This window comes from Macrotis lagotis, chromosome X, assembly GCF_037893015.1.
Source record: "Macrotis lagotis isolate mMagLag1 chromosome X, bilby.v1.9.chrom.fasta, whole genome shotgun sequence".
NCBI lineage: Eukaryota > Metazoa > Chordata > Mammalia > Peramelemorphia > Peramelidae > Macrotis > Macrotis lagotis.
The window spans coordinates 174,265,505-174,281,813 of NC_133666.1; the positions used below are offsets into that span (position 1 = coordinate 174,265,505).

Consider the following 16,309-nt stretch of genomic DNA (forward strand, 5'->3'; position numbering starts at 1 on the left):
CCTCTCAGCCCATGGATTGCCAAGGATAATTGGGAAGTTCAGCAGGAAAACTGCCACAACAGAGTGAGGGCAGAGCCCAGTGCTGTGTCAGCGTAGACCTGGCCCCTGGGATCTGGCAGCTGCTGCTTCCAGGGCACTCAGCCCACAGATGATAAGGGGGTTGGAAGAGATTGCAAAGGTCTCTCTGCAATGTTGCTTTGCCCATACTCAGATCTTAGTGGCAGTCCTGGGCCCCCAATCTCAGGAGGAAGAGCTTTACTGCCTTAGTGGAACAGGGACCCTCCTCACAGCTTCTAGGCAGAGTGGAGTGCTTTGGTCACCCACAGACCAGGTCACAGAACAGGAGAGTAGTCAGAGTCTCTCATAAGACCTTGGAGGAGTTAAGAACTTGCAGGTTGTTTGGGGGGTGGGGGGGTGGGGAGATATCCCTGAAAATAGCTACCAAAAAACCTCTAAAGCTTGGGATGTTGTGTCCTCCATCATGGAAGCAGAGCCCCAACCTAACAAAGAGATAAAATCAAGTCATAGGCTTGATAGGAAATGAGCAAACAACAGAAGAAAAAACATCAAACCATAGACAACTACTTTGATCCTATGGAGAATCAAAATACACAATCAGAAGATAATAAAGTCAAAACTTCTACATTCAAAGAAAAATATGAGTTGGTCTTAGGTTACAGAAGAGAGTTCAAAAAGGATTTTGAAACTTAAGTAAGGGAGGTAGAGAGGAAAACCTGGAAAGAAATGAAAGTGATGAGGGAAAAATCATGAAAACTGAGTCAGCAGTTTGATAAAAGTGATACCAAAGATACAGAAGAAAATAACATCTTAAAAATCAGTTTGGGTCAAATGGAAAAGGCAGTCCAAAAGGTCAATGAAGAGAAGAATGCCTTAAAGAGCAGAATTGATTAGATGGCAAAGGAGATACAAAAGTTTTCTGAAGAAAATAAATTCTGAAAATGTAGAATGGAGCTAAGGGAAGCTGATGACTGTAAGAAATTAAGAAACAATAAAACAAACCAAAAGAATGAAAAACTAGAAGAAAATGTGAAATATCTCTGACCTAGAAAACAGATCAAGAAGAGATAATTTAAAAATTACTGAAAATCATGATTCCCTCCCCCCCCAAAAAATAAAGCCTAGACATCATTTTTTAAGAAATTATTCAGGAAAACTTCCCTGATATTCTAGAAGTAGAAGGTAAAATAGAAATTGAAAGAATCCATTGATCACCTCCTGAAAGAGATCCCAAAATGAAAACTTCCAGGAATATTATAGTCCAATTTCAGAACCCCCAAGTCAAAAGAGAAAATATTACAAGCAACCAGAAAGAAATAATTCAAATATTGTGGACTTAGTCAGGATAACACAAGATTTACAACTTCTACATTAAAGGATCACAGAACTTGGAATATAACAGTCCAGAAGGCAAAAGAGTTTGGATTACAACCTAGAATCAACTACCCAGCAAAACTGAACATCTTTAAGGGGAAAAGATGGACATTCAAACTTTCAGGTTAAAACAACCAGAACTGAACAGAAAACTTAATATTCAGAGACAAGACTCAAGTGAAACATAAAAAAGTTAAATAGGAAAGGCAAATCAAAAGATCAAAATGACATCATTATGTTTGGTATGAGATGTCTTTTGATTTGTACATAAATTGGATTTAACTGAGGCAGAGTTGCATGGAAGTCATTTGCCTCACTCTTTTTTCCAAAATCATCATGATCCAGCAGCAAGACAGAGTTGAGACAACTGGCAATGTCTCTAGATATAATGGATGGCTTTGGCATCTTCAATGTCCAAGTTCTAAGTGCCTTCACAGCCTTTGTGGCCATTGGAACAAAGTATTTTTCTCCACACATTCCACAAGTGGAAGACTTCACATGCTTGGGGTTATATACCCCCACAACTAATTGATGAGTCTGAGACTCTGGTTATCCTCAAACTGGTTAGGCCCCTCTGACAAACCAGTTTTCCAGGGGCAGCTAGGTAGCTCAGCAGATAGTACCCTGGCCTTGGAGTCAGGAGGACCTGAGTTCAAATCTGGTCTCAGATACTTAATAATTGCCTAGCTGTGTGACCTTGGGTAAGTCACTTAACCCAATTGTCCCTTAAATAAAAATTCTAAAAAAATAAATAAAAACCCTCCAGTTTTCCAAGGTGTGGTCACTGTGCATACTACAGCTTCTTGGACATAGAATAGAACTGGCTAATTTATAGGGTCAAGATTAAAGAGGGAAGGAAGTAAAATCAGAACATTATTGCCTTAGAAAGTGCTGAATGGAGAAGGGATCAGAGAAATCCATGAGGTTGAGGAGGACTGTGATGCCAAAATCACTCAAGAGTTTGGCCTAATGCTCCGTATAAGAAAAATTAAAGTGGAGGAAGGAAAGAAGAGAGGAAGGATGCCTACTATGTGCTAAACTAAGCACTTTATAAATATTATCTTATTTGAGCCTGGGAGGCAGGTGCTGTAATTATCCCCATTTTATACTTGAGGAAACTGAGGCAGAGGTGAAGTGATTTACTCATGGTCACATAGCTAGTGAGTGTTTGAAGCTACAGTTGAACTCAGGTACTTTCTGAATCAGACCTCAGTGCTCTATTTACAGTACTGTCCAGCTGCCTCCTGATGAATGTTCAAAATATGGATGGACCATCCAAAGAATTAGTCTATAATTTCCTATAACTTGGACTTGCAAATACATCTGAGTGCAGAATTAAACAGGAGTATAATGCATTACTTTTGGAAATATCTGTCTTTTAAAATATTTATGTTTTTTTACAGTGACATTACAAGACTAAGTTTTAGGAGACCAGTTTCTGAAGAATTAATTATGAGTGACACTTAAAGAGCAATGGAGAGCTTCACTATAGGTCATAGCAAATTATGGTAGAAAAAATATGCAGGAGAAGCAGCATAATAGGAATAATCACAGACATGCAGGACTGGGAAATAGGATGGGCTACTTCACAGAGAGAAAACCATTATAACTAATGAAAAGGTTGCTGTCACACTGGTTTCCATGTAGTATTAGCATTTCTAAGGGAAGGATCCGAGTGCACAGGGTAAGCTCTTCTACCACAATCATCTCAACCACTATCTTTTTTTTTGAGATACAGGTGAGAGATAATCCAGTACTCTGAGCTCAAGAGCTCTGGAAACAGCAGTGCTCTCTAGACCACTGGTCCTGCTTCCAGTCCAGGTCTCTTAACCAACAATATAGGGGAAATAAATCACCATCTGCTTTCCTCATCATTATCAACATCAACTGCTCACCATATACCACTGATGAGACCTAATATTACAGACCCAGGCATGCTAATAGCAGAGGCATAAATGACACTAGCATGGCCAAGGATGCAAAAAATAACCTGATTGAATCAAGTTTACATAAGGGAGAACTGTACTGGAAATGACAGTTATGAGGCTGCTGAAAGAGAGGAAGATACCAAAGGCACAGGGGAAAAGTCTCAGAATTTATTACCTTATTAATATTTTTTAAAAAGTTACCAAGGTGATGCAGTAGATAGAACACCAGCCCTGGAGTCAGGAGTACCTGAGTTCAAATCTGGCCTCAGACACTTAATAATTACCTAGCTGTGGGCCTGGGCAAGCCACTTAACCCCATTGCCTTGCAAAAACTAAAAAAAAAAAAAAGTGACCAAGAGAATACTAATTACTACTAACCTATATGTCTACTTTCAGGCCTATAAAAAAAACTTTGTGAGAATCATCTAAATAACATCTTTGATAAGGGCATTAATAAAAAGCAAGGTTTCACAAATAACATTCAGCAATGGAACATATACTAGCCATTTGACATTAACCAAAAGATACAGAGAATAAAAAATTCCCTTGGGCTTATAAAAACATTTAATTAGGTAGAATAAAATATTGCCTTAGAACCTTTTTACAAGATATTCCCTATTTCTTGAAACATACAGTAGAAATAACTCTATTTAACAACCTTCTGTATTAAACACTAAATAAGATATCAAATGGAAAGCTGCTGTTTGCCAGTTATTCATTCATCTCAATGCAGAATCCAAGTTGATCAAATATTTCCTGAGGATGGTGAAGTTCTATAGAGTCTCTGATTTTCTGATGATAGTGTGCAGACTGCACCAGGATCAGAACAAAGGAATTTTATCTGTACTTCCACAGAAGAAATGACAAATGGATGAAGAATCTCTATTGGTCAGATTATGAGATAGAGAACTTATAAAGAACACAAGTATGTGCATATATATATACAGAGTGCATGCAATACACATGGACAATGAGTCGGACTGCTGATCTGAAAGGAAGAGAACAGCCTTACTGCCTTTATGAAATTACAAAGTTGTTTTAACTTTTCATAAGAAAACAAAAGCCCATGCTTTTACTACTAATATTCTGATGCTACTATGTTGTTGTTGAGTCCTTTCAATCATGTTTAACTTTTCTTTTTTTTCCTTCTTTTTTTTTTACATTTTTAAAGATTTTATTTGAGTTTTACAATTTTTTTCCCAATCTTACTTCCTTCCCACCACGGAAAGCAATCTGTCAGTCTTTACTTTGTTTCCATGTTGTACACTGATCCAAATTGAGTGTGATGAGAGAGAAATCATATAATTAAGGAAGAAACAAAAAGTATACAAGATAACAAAATCAGACAATAAGATATCTGGTTTCTTCCCTAAATTAAAGGGAACAGTCCTTGAACTTTGCTCAAAGTCCACGGCTCTTTATCTGGATACAGATGGTATTCTCCATCGCAGACAGCCCAAAATTGTCCCTGATTGTTGCATTGATGGACTGAGCAAGTCCATCAAGGTTGAACATCACCCCCATGTTGCTGTTAGGATGGATGTACAGTGTTTTTCTGGTTCTGCTCATCTCACTCAGCATCAGTTCATGCAAATCCCTCCAGGCTTCCCTTAATTTCCATCCCTCTTGCTTTGTAATAGAACAATAGTGTTCCATGACATATACATAATACCATAGTTTGCTAAGCCATTCCCCAATTGAAGGACATTTACTTGATTTCCAATTCTTTGCCACCACAAACAAGGCTGTTATGAATATTTTTGTACAAGTGATGTTTTTACCCTTTTCCATCATCTCTTCAGGGTATAGACCCAGTAGTGGGATTGCTGGGTCAAAGGGTATGCACATTTTTCTTTTCCTTTGGGTGTAGTTCCAAATTTCTGTCCAGAAAGGTTGGATGAGTTCACAGCTCCACCAACAGTATAATAGTGTCCCAGATTTCCCACAACCCTTCCAACAATGATCATTATCCTTTGTGGTCATATTGGCCAGTCTGACAGGTGTGAGGTGGTACCTCAGAGAAGCTTTAATTTGCATTTCTCTAATAAGTAATGATTTAGAGCAATTTTTGATATGGCTATGGATTGCTTTGATCTCATCTGTAAATTGCCTTTGCATATACTTTGACCATTTGTCAACTGGGAAATGGCTTATTTTTTTAAATATGACACAGTTCTCTGTATATTTTAGAAATGAGTCCTTTGTCAGAATCATTAGTTGTAAAGATTATTTCCCAATTGACTACATTTCTTTTGATCTTGGTTACAGTGGTTTTATCTATGTGCAAAAGCTGTTTAATGTAATGTAATTGAAATCATCTAGTTTGTTTTTGGTGATGTTCTCCATCTCTTCCTTAGTCATAAACTACTCCCCTTTCCATAGATCTGACAGGTAAACTAGTCCTTGATCTTCCAATTTGCTTATAGTGTTGATTTTTATGTCTAAATCCTGTAACCATTTGGATTTTATCTTGGTAATGGGTGTGAGGTGTTGGTCTAATCTAAGTTTCTTCCATACTAATTTCCAATTTTCCCAGCAGTTTTTTTTTATCAAAGAGAGTTTTTATCCCAATAGCTGGACTCTTTGGGTTAATCAAACAGCAGATTACTATAATCATTTCCTGCTATTGCACCTAGTTATTCCACTGGTCCACTGGTCCACCACTCTATTTCTTAGCCAACAAAAATATGGAATGCTTCACGAATTTGCATGTCATCCTTGCACAGGGGCCATGCTAATGTTCTCTGTATCATTCCAATTTTTTAGTATATGCTGCCGAAGCAAGCACCATGTCCAACTTTTCATTACACCATTTGGGGTTTTCCTGGCAGTTGTTTGTCATTTCCTTCTCCAGTTCATTTTACAAATGAAGAACTCAGGCAAACAGGGTTAAGTGACTTGCCCAGGATCACATGCTGGGTTTGAACTCATGAGCATTGGTCTTCCTGATTCCAAGCCCAGCGTTCTATCTACTATCCTCTAGCTACCCAGATGTTCCTATAAGGCAGAGTAATATAATGATCTTCAAAGGGTTAAAATTTACTATCACATAAAGGGCAAAGGAAAAGAGATATTTGATGTGACTAGGATGCAATATAAAGTCAATGTAACAGTGAAGAAGAATAAAAGATGTCACCTTGGAATTGTATGAATGGAAAAGAAGATATGGTCATGAGTGTGTTTCATGTGGTGATAGTGAGAAAGAAATAACAGATGAACAGAATACTCCAATGATAACCTGAGAACATCAGACCTTTTATGACAAATTTATGGCATGAAATGAACAAGGCACTGTTCTTATTGGAAGGAACTTCCAAATCATAGATCTGTTTGATCATGAACATATGAAAACATAGATACCCACAGAGTTCTGTATGAAGATCCAATGTTGGACTCAATATCATGGCATAATTCTAAAATACCTTCCAGAAATATTACAACAAATTTTCAGTTTTATCAGTAGAATTGTTTTTCATCCAAGATATGCTAACAAGTTTTTTCATCTTTGCCCTCATTTTTTATTTTTGCTAGCTTGGTTGGTGAAAAGAACCTCAGAATTGTTTTTATTTGCATTTATGCAGTTGAGAACTATTTTCAAGTGGTTCTTGAGCCTGTTTATTGCATTTTTCAAAGTGTTTACACAGAAAATGTTTAGCTTTAATCTAATTCCTAATGAAGATTAGTTTTTAATCTACATTTTGCAACCAATAGCTTTAGATCAGTTTTCTTACTGATTGATTAGAAGTCAGACTTTTATGAGTCATATTCAATGTAAAAAAAATTTTGTAATCTATTTCTTCTGATTCTTGTTCCAAGACAAGATTTGTGTAAAGTATTTTTAAATTTCATTTTATCAGAGCTAAATTATGTATTATCTTCAACATCAGATTACCATTTATTGTTTATAACTTTTCTAATTTCTGTGGTGTGACTTTTTAAGTGAATTCCCAATTGTAATTCCCAGAGTAGTAGTAATAATAATAATAATAATAATAACAATAGCTAGTTTTTATTGAGCATCTTTAGGTGTGTAATCACTTGACAAATATCAACTCATTTATCCTCAAAACAACTCTGATAAGCAGGTTCTACTATTATTACTACCTACATGAAGCATTTTATTGTCATCTTAAATGAAATTTCTCATCCAAGGTATGAATCCTAATATTCAAAAAAAGAGGATGATTTCTGTGAATTCATTTTGTAACCTACTACTTTACTGACAATGTTATCTATTAATTTTTCCATGCATTGTCTAGGCAAACTTTCCAGTATTAGGGAGAGGACTGACCTATGATGTCACTAGATGAGGGAACTGTCAATAAAGAAAGTCTTTCCTTTTAGGTCAGCACCTTCCTGAAATTAGGGGTTTTGATGAGTTGGCTCAAGTTGAGGTTTCAGATTCTAGGGGACAGGCCTTAGGACTCCATCAGATTACAATTCAATTGGGAAACAAAAAATTAGATCATAAATAATATTAATGTTGCCATATCTTAAGTCAATATGCCACCATAAGATCCATTTTTATTTGAGTTTTGTTTGACACTACAGGCCTAGAGCACTAAGAGGTTAGCTGACTTGCCTAGCCCAAGGCCATAAAGCCTTTACCAGAAGGAGAAGTGAAATGAGATATTCTTAACTTCAAGAATAATTCATTATCAATCACATCCACTGCAAAGAGATATAAGGTAGTGTCTTCGTTTGCTATAGCTAGCGTTTTCCAGTGCTATGTGAAATAATAGCAGAGAAAGTAAGCATTCTAGCTTTATCCCATTTGAACTGGAAAGGTTTTCATTGTCAGTTATAAATAATGTTAGCTTTAAGTTTTACATAGATATTTTTGATCATAATATGGAAAAGTTCTTTAATTGAAAGATAGTGTGCTAAAATATAAAAACTGACTATGGGATACACAACTATAATCCTAGGGACTGGGCAGATTGAGGCTGCACGATATCTTGTACTTGGGAGTTTTGAGGGTCAGTGGAATAATCTTTTAAAAGAAGTCCTGGGGGGGGGGGGGCGCGGCTAGGTGGCACAGTGGATAAAGCACTGGCCTTGGAGTCAGGAGTACCTGGGTTCAAATCCAGTCTCAGACACTTAATAATTACCTAGCTGTGTGGCCTTGGGCAAGCCACTTAACCCCATCTGCCTTGCAAAAGCCTAAAAAATAAAAAATAAAAGAAGTCCTTGGGATTGGAAGTCACCAGGCTGTGTAAGAAAGGCGAAACCAATCCAGGTTGAAAATGAAGCAGGTGAAAATTCCTAAGCCAATTAGTAGTGGGAATGCCCACAGGCCTTGAACAGTCTATTTGCTCTTTAAAAATTTCATTGAGTTCACTTATGAATTCATCTAGACCAGGATTTTTCCTCCTTGCAAGGTGGAGGGGGGAGAAGAGAAACCATGGTTCCTGTAGTCTCTTAATATAGATTGATTGGGAATTTATTTGTAGTTGGTGCAATTTTTTCTGATTGCTTTAGATAGCAAAAAATTTTGTATGTTGTTCATTGTTATATGTTGAGTCCCACTTCTGGACTCCCTTATCTTTACTAGGCAAGTGTTGGAGGGGTGAGAGACAAAGATGACAAAGGAGATAAGTAAGTATTCCATCAAGATCTCCAAGTGCTCAGTTTATTTACCAAAACACCAATGCTTAAATACCTTTCTAGGCTCTAATCTACTCCCATTCCTGTGGCACTTAGTAAGATAAGACTCTGGTATTCAAGGACACCAGGTGAAGATAATTTACAATGCTCCCATACACAATGGTTGCTAACATATCCCTGTCTTGTTTTTGAAACAAAATCATTACCTAATGAATGCAACATAAGCTGTAAACAAAAGTTCAAAAATAGTATACACAAGGGGCAGCTAGGTGGTACAGTGGATTGAGCACCGGCCTGGAGTCAGGAGTACCTGAGTTCAAATCTGACCTCAGACACTTAATAATTACCTAGCTGTGTAGCCTTGGGCAAGCCACCTAACCCCACTGCCTTGCAAAAAAACCCCAAAACACCCCCCAAAAAAAACTAGTATACACAAATGTCAATTTAACAAAATCAATATTCCCAAATTCCTTGAAATACATTTTATCCCCAATTTACAAACAAAGATTACAAAGTTTTCTTCTTCCAACAAAAAAACTTTTCAAAGCAATCAAATTAAAAACCCAAATTGAAAGGAGTAACTTTAACTTTACCTATTTCAGAGTCTAGATACTAACACACTCTCAACACAGAAAACAACTCCTTTGTATTTCAAATTTATCAAAGTGAGATTATTGGACACCCTGGCCAGCACCAAAAATCTCAAAATATAGAAACATTTTCCCACCTTTCCCACCTCATTGCAGAGATGTAAAAACGTCCTATTGATGATTAAACACACACACAATATTAGCCATAGGCACAGGCTTCCTTTGAAAGACAAAATCCAAATTTCCCAATCCCAGAAAAAAAAATCTTCTTCCCCCTTTTTCTACACTAATCGAACCATGAAGCTTCCCAATGAAAAGCCACAAAAATCTAAATTTCCCAATCCCAGAAAAAAAAATCTTCCTTTTTTTCTAAACCAATTGCCCACAAAGCTTCCCAATCAATAACCTAAGAAAAACATCCATTGCCCAGTTCCCCTCCCCTCCCCAAATCAGGAAGAAGGCATGGGGGGTCCCTTGATTTCTAAAATAAGTTTTTTGAGACATGGGTTTGAGTTTTGAAGTTCCAAAATGGAAGATCCCCCCCCCCCCCCAAAGAGAATGGGAGAAAGCATTTGAAATTACTTAAAATGTTGACAATACAATCTGGAGCTGTAGCATTTTGTAAACAGTAGTTAATGCCATTACAAACAGTCCAATAGCATGTGACACCTTCACTCTCCACACAGGAAGCACAGCTAATATTCCATTCACAGCTCTCTGCTGACGAGCAAAAGCCAGCAGAGTTGTGCCCAGCTGTAGTCTAAAAAGTGAAACTTGCTGTGGCTTCCAGAGTGAAACTTGTCACATCAAGGTCTGCATCAGTAACAAAGGTCTCTGCAGCTGGTCACAGGTCCAGGGGCCTGGGCACGCAGGGCAGTCAGGCAAGCAACTGTGGCCAAAATGAACAGCAAGCAGGTTCTCTGCATTCCATTCACAGCACTGGCCAGCTGCTAGAAAAAGAAATTCCATCCCCTGGGGCACTGCCTTGGAAACTCTACTTTCTGCTGACTCCTCACAGTTAAATACTTAATTGTTTTCTCACTGTTGCTGGTTCCTCTTTGTTTTTTTGCAAGGCAAATATGGGGTTAAGTGGCTTGCCCAAGGCCACACAGCTAGGTAATTATTAAGTGTCTGAGACTGGATTTGAACCCAGGTACTCCTGACTCCAAAGCCGGTGCTTTATCCACTATGCCACCTAGCCGCCCCTTTCCTCTTTGTTTAAAATCAGCCCCCTAATTAACAAATCTACCTGTTACTTTCTCCAGAGTCCTCTGCTCTGGGATGTCACCTGGTTCTCTTGCTTGTATCTGCTATATCTTTATTCTGGACTTTACTCAGATAACTCTGCCTTTATTGTACCAGTATGGATATCAATATGTTGAGTCCCACTTCCGGACTCCTTTATCTTCCCCAGGAGAGAATTGAAGGGGCAGGAAACAAGGATGACAAATGAGACAAGTACTCCATCAAAATCTCTAAGTGCTCTGACCTCTGGTGTTCAAGGAGACCAGGTGAAGATAATTTACAATGCTCCCATACACAACAGTTCCTAACAGTTATGATTTCTAAGCTTGTTCTGGGATCCACTCATTATTTAGGATAAGATTTTGTGGGCTCCATTTAAATTCATGTCTTTTTTTAATGATATTTTTCTTCCTTAATTCAATGTGCATTGAGTCTGTAAGATATCTATTTAATTTTTCTGCTTTTCTGCATCTATCAGTCTTTATGCACTAGCATGCAATTAGCTGTTTTAATGGTGCTACCTAGTACCAGAAAATAAGCATGATCCTTTAGATTTCCATTTAATAATCAACAGGGATTATTATATCAAAATATTATATCTAATATTTCTATTTTATCCCTTTTTGTTTGGATTTCTTTTAGCCTTTATACTTCATTCTATTTTATATTATAATAATCTTGTTGTGAGAGTAAGCATAACCCCCCTCCCCCCAAAAAGGATGAGAAACCTCAAGAATAGTGAGAGAGAAAAAATATATACTTTCAGTTGGTGTTCAGATTCCAATGGCTCTGTCTCTGGGATGAGTTGCCTTATTTATCATAAGTCCACCAAAGAAATTTCTTCAATATTTTTCCCATAGTTGCTATTGCTAGCTGTATTTTCCTCCACTCTATTCCTTCCCACTCTCATTTTTTCTATTCTCTTTCTCTCCTTTCTCTCCTCTTACCCTGTCCCTGATCAGAAGTGTGTTGTATCCCATGATCTTCCTTCTCTTCTATCACCTATTCCTTCCATCCCCTCTTATCCCATCCCTTTAAATCTCTTTTTTTCTCTAGGGCAAGATAGATTTCTATACCCTATTAAGAGTGTATATTATAGGGGCGGCTAAGTGGCATAGTGGATAAAGCACCTGCCCTGGAGTCAGGAGTACCTGGGTTCAAATCCGGTCTCAGACACTTAATAATTACCTAGCTGTGTGACCTTGGGCAAGCCACTTAACCCCATTTGCCTTGCAAAAACCTAAAAAAAAAAAGAGTGTATATTATTTCCTCTAGGCCATTTCTGATGAGAATGAAGACTCAGTCATTCCCCCTTGCCTTCCCCATTCTACTCCATTGTAAAAGCTTCCTCTTGACTCCTATGTAAAATATCTTAGCCTCTTCTTCCTCTCCTTTTCTTCCCTTCCAATACTTTCCTTTCACCCATTTACTCATCTTTTTACTGTATTATATCATCATATTCAGCTCCTTCCTGTGCCTTGTCTATGCTCCTTCTAACTGCTCTTATGAATAAGAAAGTTCATATGAGTTATCAATATCTTCTTCCCATACAGGAATACAAGCAGTTCAACATCATTAAGTTCCTCATAGTTAATCCCTCTCAAAAAATGAAATAATTTCTTTTGGATGGAATAATATAGTTGTAGTTGGGATAAACAGAAAATAAATACTGGCACTTGAAAAGGAAAGAATAAATTTCACCAATCTTAATATAAAAAAAATCAGTATTAGGTACAATGGATCCCAAATTTCTTTTCTCTCCTACTCTTTCAGGCCAAATCCAAATACATAAATTATTGCATCTTTCCTCATTCTATTTTGATAATCAACCCTCTCTATTTGTAGTTTTGTTTGTTTAGCAGAAATCTTCTTAACTAATGCTTCTGTCTTTGGCATATTTATCTCTCTCTCAATATGAGTCCAGATTTCTGCTTATTTTTATTGTATTTCTATTACGGTAAACTTTTTTACTTTCCCTTGCTTGGCACAGATAAAGAGTGAATTTCAAGAGATTCCTCTTCTCCTCTGGATTTGAATAACTAATATGCCTGTGATATTCCATTAATGGAAATATAATGTAACAATATATAATGAACAGATTAAAATACGTACAAATGAAAATCATTCCCTAATAGACAAATGATAAAAAGACAATTAACAGTTTTCAAAGGCAGAAATCTAAGTAATCAACAGTCTTATCAAAAAAGTGCATCAAATCACTATTAGAGAAATGTACGTTAAAACATTACTGAGGTTCTACCTCATGCTTATAAGACATAAAAGGAAAATGAAAAATACTGGAGGAACTGTGTGAAAACAGGGACATTAATGCTGGAGATATGAAATGATCTAAGCATTTTGGAAAGCAATTTGAAATTTTGTCCCCCAAAAGTAATCAACCTACACAAATATTTTGACCCAAGGACACTGAGTCTTACTTCAAAGAGAACAAAGAAAAAGGGGAAAGATCCATATGTAAAAATATATTTATACTAGCACTTTTTATAATAAAAAGCTAGGAACTAAGGGAATAGGGAAATTGTTTAACAAATTATGGTATAATTATTATGCCATAAAAAATAACAAAAAGAGATAGTTTCAGAGAAAACTGGGAAGACTTCCATGAAATGAAATAGAATGAAATGAGCAAAACCAGGAAAGTCAACACATATAGTAAAAATGATTATATAAAGAAAAACAGCTTTCAAAGACTTAAAGAACTCCAAACAATGCAATGACTGAAAGGCTGGATGAAGAAACATGTTAGCCATCCCTTGAAAGAGGGATGAGAACTAAATGAAGAATAACTCATACATTTTTTGGATGGGGAAAATAATGTGGATTTATTTTTCTTGTTTATATTCATGACAAGGAATAACAAACAAATTCAGCCTCAGATACTTCATACTTACTAGCTGTGTTACTCTGGGCAAGTCACTAAGTCACTTAACCCTGTTGCCTTGCCGAAAATAAAACAAAATGAAATCACACACACATACACACACACACACACACACACACACACACACACACACACAAAATTTGGAAGGAAACAGGCAAGCAAGACAAGTTTTAAACTTTTTTTTTTAACATAACCTATTACATATAGGTTTCCCTAGACAAAAACAAATATTTACTTTGCATATTCAATTTTTTCTGTTTAACTTGCATATGGAAATATTCTATGAGAGAGAAGGGTGTTCATTAAACTCAGATTAATTTTTTTTAAATACTAATTTCCTTTCTTCCCTCTCTTGTTCACTGCAGGTTGCTGTGGTTCAGTCATTCAGTCTTCCCCCACCCCAGGATGGTAAGAAATCTGATACAGATTATACATGAACAATAATATTAGTCATATTGTGAAAGAAAAATAAGAATAAAGGGGTGAAAACTATGAGAAGGAAAAAAGAAAAAAACAAATTTAAATCTAAAAAGGTAAAGATAGTATGCTTTTAATCTGTATCCAGGTTCCATAGCTCTTTCACTGGATGTGGATGGCATTTTCCATTACAGGTCTTTTAGAATTGTCTTTGCTGTAAGGCTAAGAGAAGTTGAGTCTATCATAATCGATCATCACACAAAGCTGCTGTTAAGGTATACACTGTTCTCCTGGTTCTGCTCATTTCATTTAGCAACAGTTCACCGAAGTCTTTCTAGGTTTTCCTTAAGTGTACCTTATCATAATTCCCCCCAAAAAGCAATAATATTCCATTACATCCTTGACATCCATCTCTCATTTGGCCTTGACTTCTATGGTTAAATGCATAGTGAATGATCATAGATAAAATTATTTGAGAATTTCCAGTTGAGATTTCCAATACTAGAGGTACATTCTCACAATGCACTTTTCAGGTAGATCAAAGAATACCTAAAAAGCTGGAGGAGAGTTTAAGTGACACTTCAAAAGCACATTCCAGATTAGCAGACAGAAGTCACAGGAAACAATATTCTTCATGTAAAGGAATACTATTACATAGTATACTGCTCTGCCACAATACAGGAGAAATGTCTCTAACTATGAAAGTAGGAGATGGACAAAAAAAAAGCATCTTCATTACAGTGGCTTTGCTTTAATTGGATGCATTTACTTAATTGTCTTCTCTATAACACTCCAGAATATAAGACTTTTTTGATAATTAGGTAAATAATACAATTCGACAAACCTGTTCATTATCTTTCTGGAAGGCTTGAACAAAGCATCGTGTAAAAATTTGTATAATAGTCAATACTTCTGATGTTCCATTGGTTTCCAGTAGCGCCTTCCTAAGCATTGCAAAATCAAATTAGAATAGGTTTGATTATTAAAATAAGTCACACTGGCATTATTTGAAAGGGGGAGAAATAGTAAAAACATTCTTTTTATGTTTTGAACTATCTCAATTCATCAGATTTCCAAAAACATCCTTAAAACTGCTAAGCACAGTTTTATTTATGCAGTTTTTTCTTTTTGTCAGGATAAGCTTTATCATATATGTTATAAGATCCTTCATTCAATTAACAATAATGAAAAGAAGTATTACCAACTTTGTAAACCAAGAAACAAAACCCAAATAGTCAAATTTACATACAAACAAATAAAAAATCTGGGTGAACAAATGGATGTTGTATTATCAAGATTTTTGCACTGATACAACTCCTCTATTTTGAATGTCTTTAAAAAAATGAACATCTATAAACATTTATAAGTAAAATAAGTTTACCTATAATCCACAGTAACATCTTGCTTTATTATTTTCATATGCTTTTATCTAAAACATCAAACATAACCATACTAAAAACATTTTTTTCTTATTTAAAATTTTTCACTTAGAATATTCAATCTTTAAGCGTGTGTGTGTGTGTGTGTGTGATATTACCATAAGATATGTCAGCTTCTTTGGTGAGGGGCAGAACTTTAGATACAATATTCAATATCTTAACTATATCCTAGATAAAGAATTGCCTTTTAATACTACAAAGGTGATCAGAATCTCCTACCCTCAGTTCAATCTCAAGAGGTAAGGTAAACACCCCCCCCCCCCGCCATTCTCCAAATATCCAATAATAATTCAGTCATACCAGTGATCACCTTATCTCTGGAATTTATACTAGGAGACCTAATTCACTTTCCAAAGAACAAAGACAACTAAAGCTAATTTTCCCATTAGTGGAACTTTCTGAAGAAATACAGCTCATGGATTTTAAAGTTATACACATGGCTTGTTTTCCTTTCAGAAGAATGCTGTAACAAAAACAGTACAATTATGGTCTAAGGCTTTTCTAAGACTTTAAATCAGCTCATAATGAATAGTTGGCCCCCATGTGGTAAGCTAAACATATTGCTTCCCAGTATTCTGAGCTGAGAAACTCCCATAGTGAATTAGTCCAACACTGCTTTGACATTATCAATAGAATACCAACAAGCAAATAACAAGACACGTATCTTAAATAAACTTTAAGTTTACAATTTCAAATTCAAATTGTCTGTTCTGAATATGATTATTTCCTGTATCTTCTTTAGGTAATTGTATTTTTCCCAATAGAGGAAAAAGCTAGTACATATGCAAA

At 36.1% G+C, this 16,309-nt stretch overlaps 1 protein-coding gene and 1 non-coding gene across 4 annotated transcripts in view; both read right to left on the reverse strand.

Moving 5' to 3' along the window:
- FANCC (FA complementation group C) overlaps positions 1 to 16,309 on the reverse strand; it is a 296,231-nt gene that overhangs the window by 28,869 nt on the left and 251,053 nt on the right. For all 3 annotated transcript variants that reach the window (XM_074205082.1, XM_074205083.1, XM_074205084.1), the window contains one exon: positions 14,926 to 15,025. In XM_074205082.1, the coding sequence (XP_074061183.1) occupies positions 14,926 to 15,025 (100 nt within the window). The remainder of the gene's footprint in view (positions 1 to 14,925; positions 15,026 to 16,309) is intronic.
- On the reverse strand, positions 6,002 to 6,108 carry LOC141503602 (U6 spliceosomal RNA). The gene has a single exon (XR_012472948.1). It is a non-coding gene; the product is annotated as a U6 spliceosomal RNA (small nuclear RNA).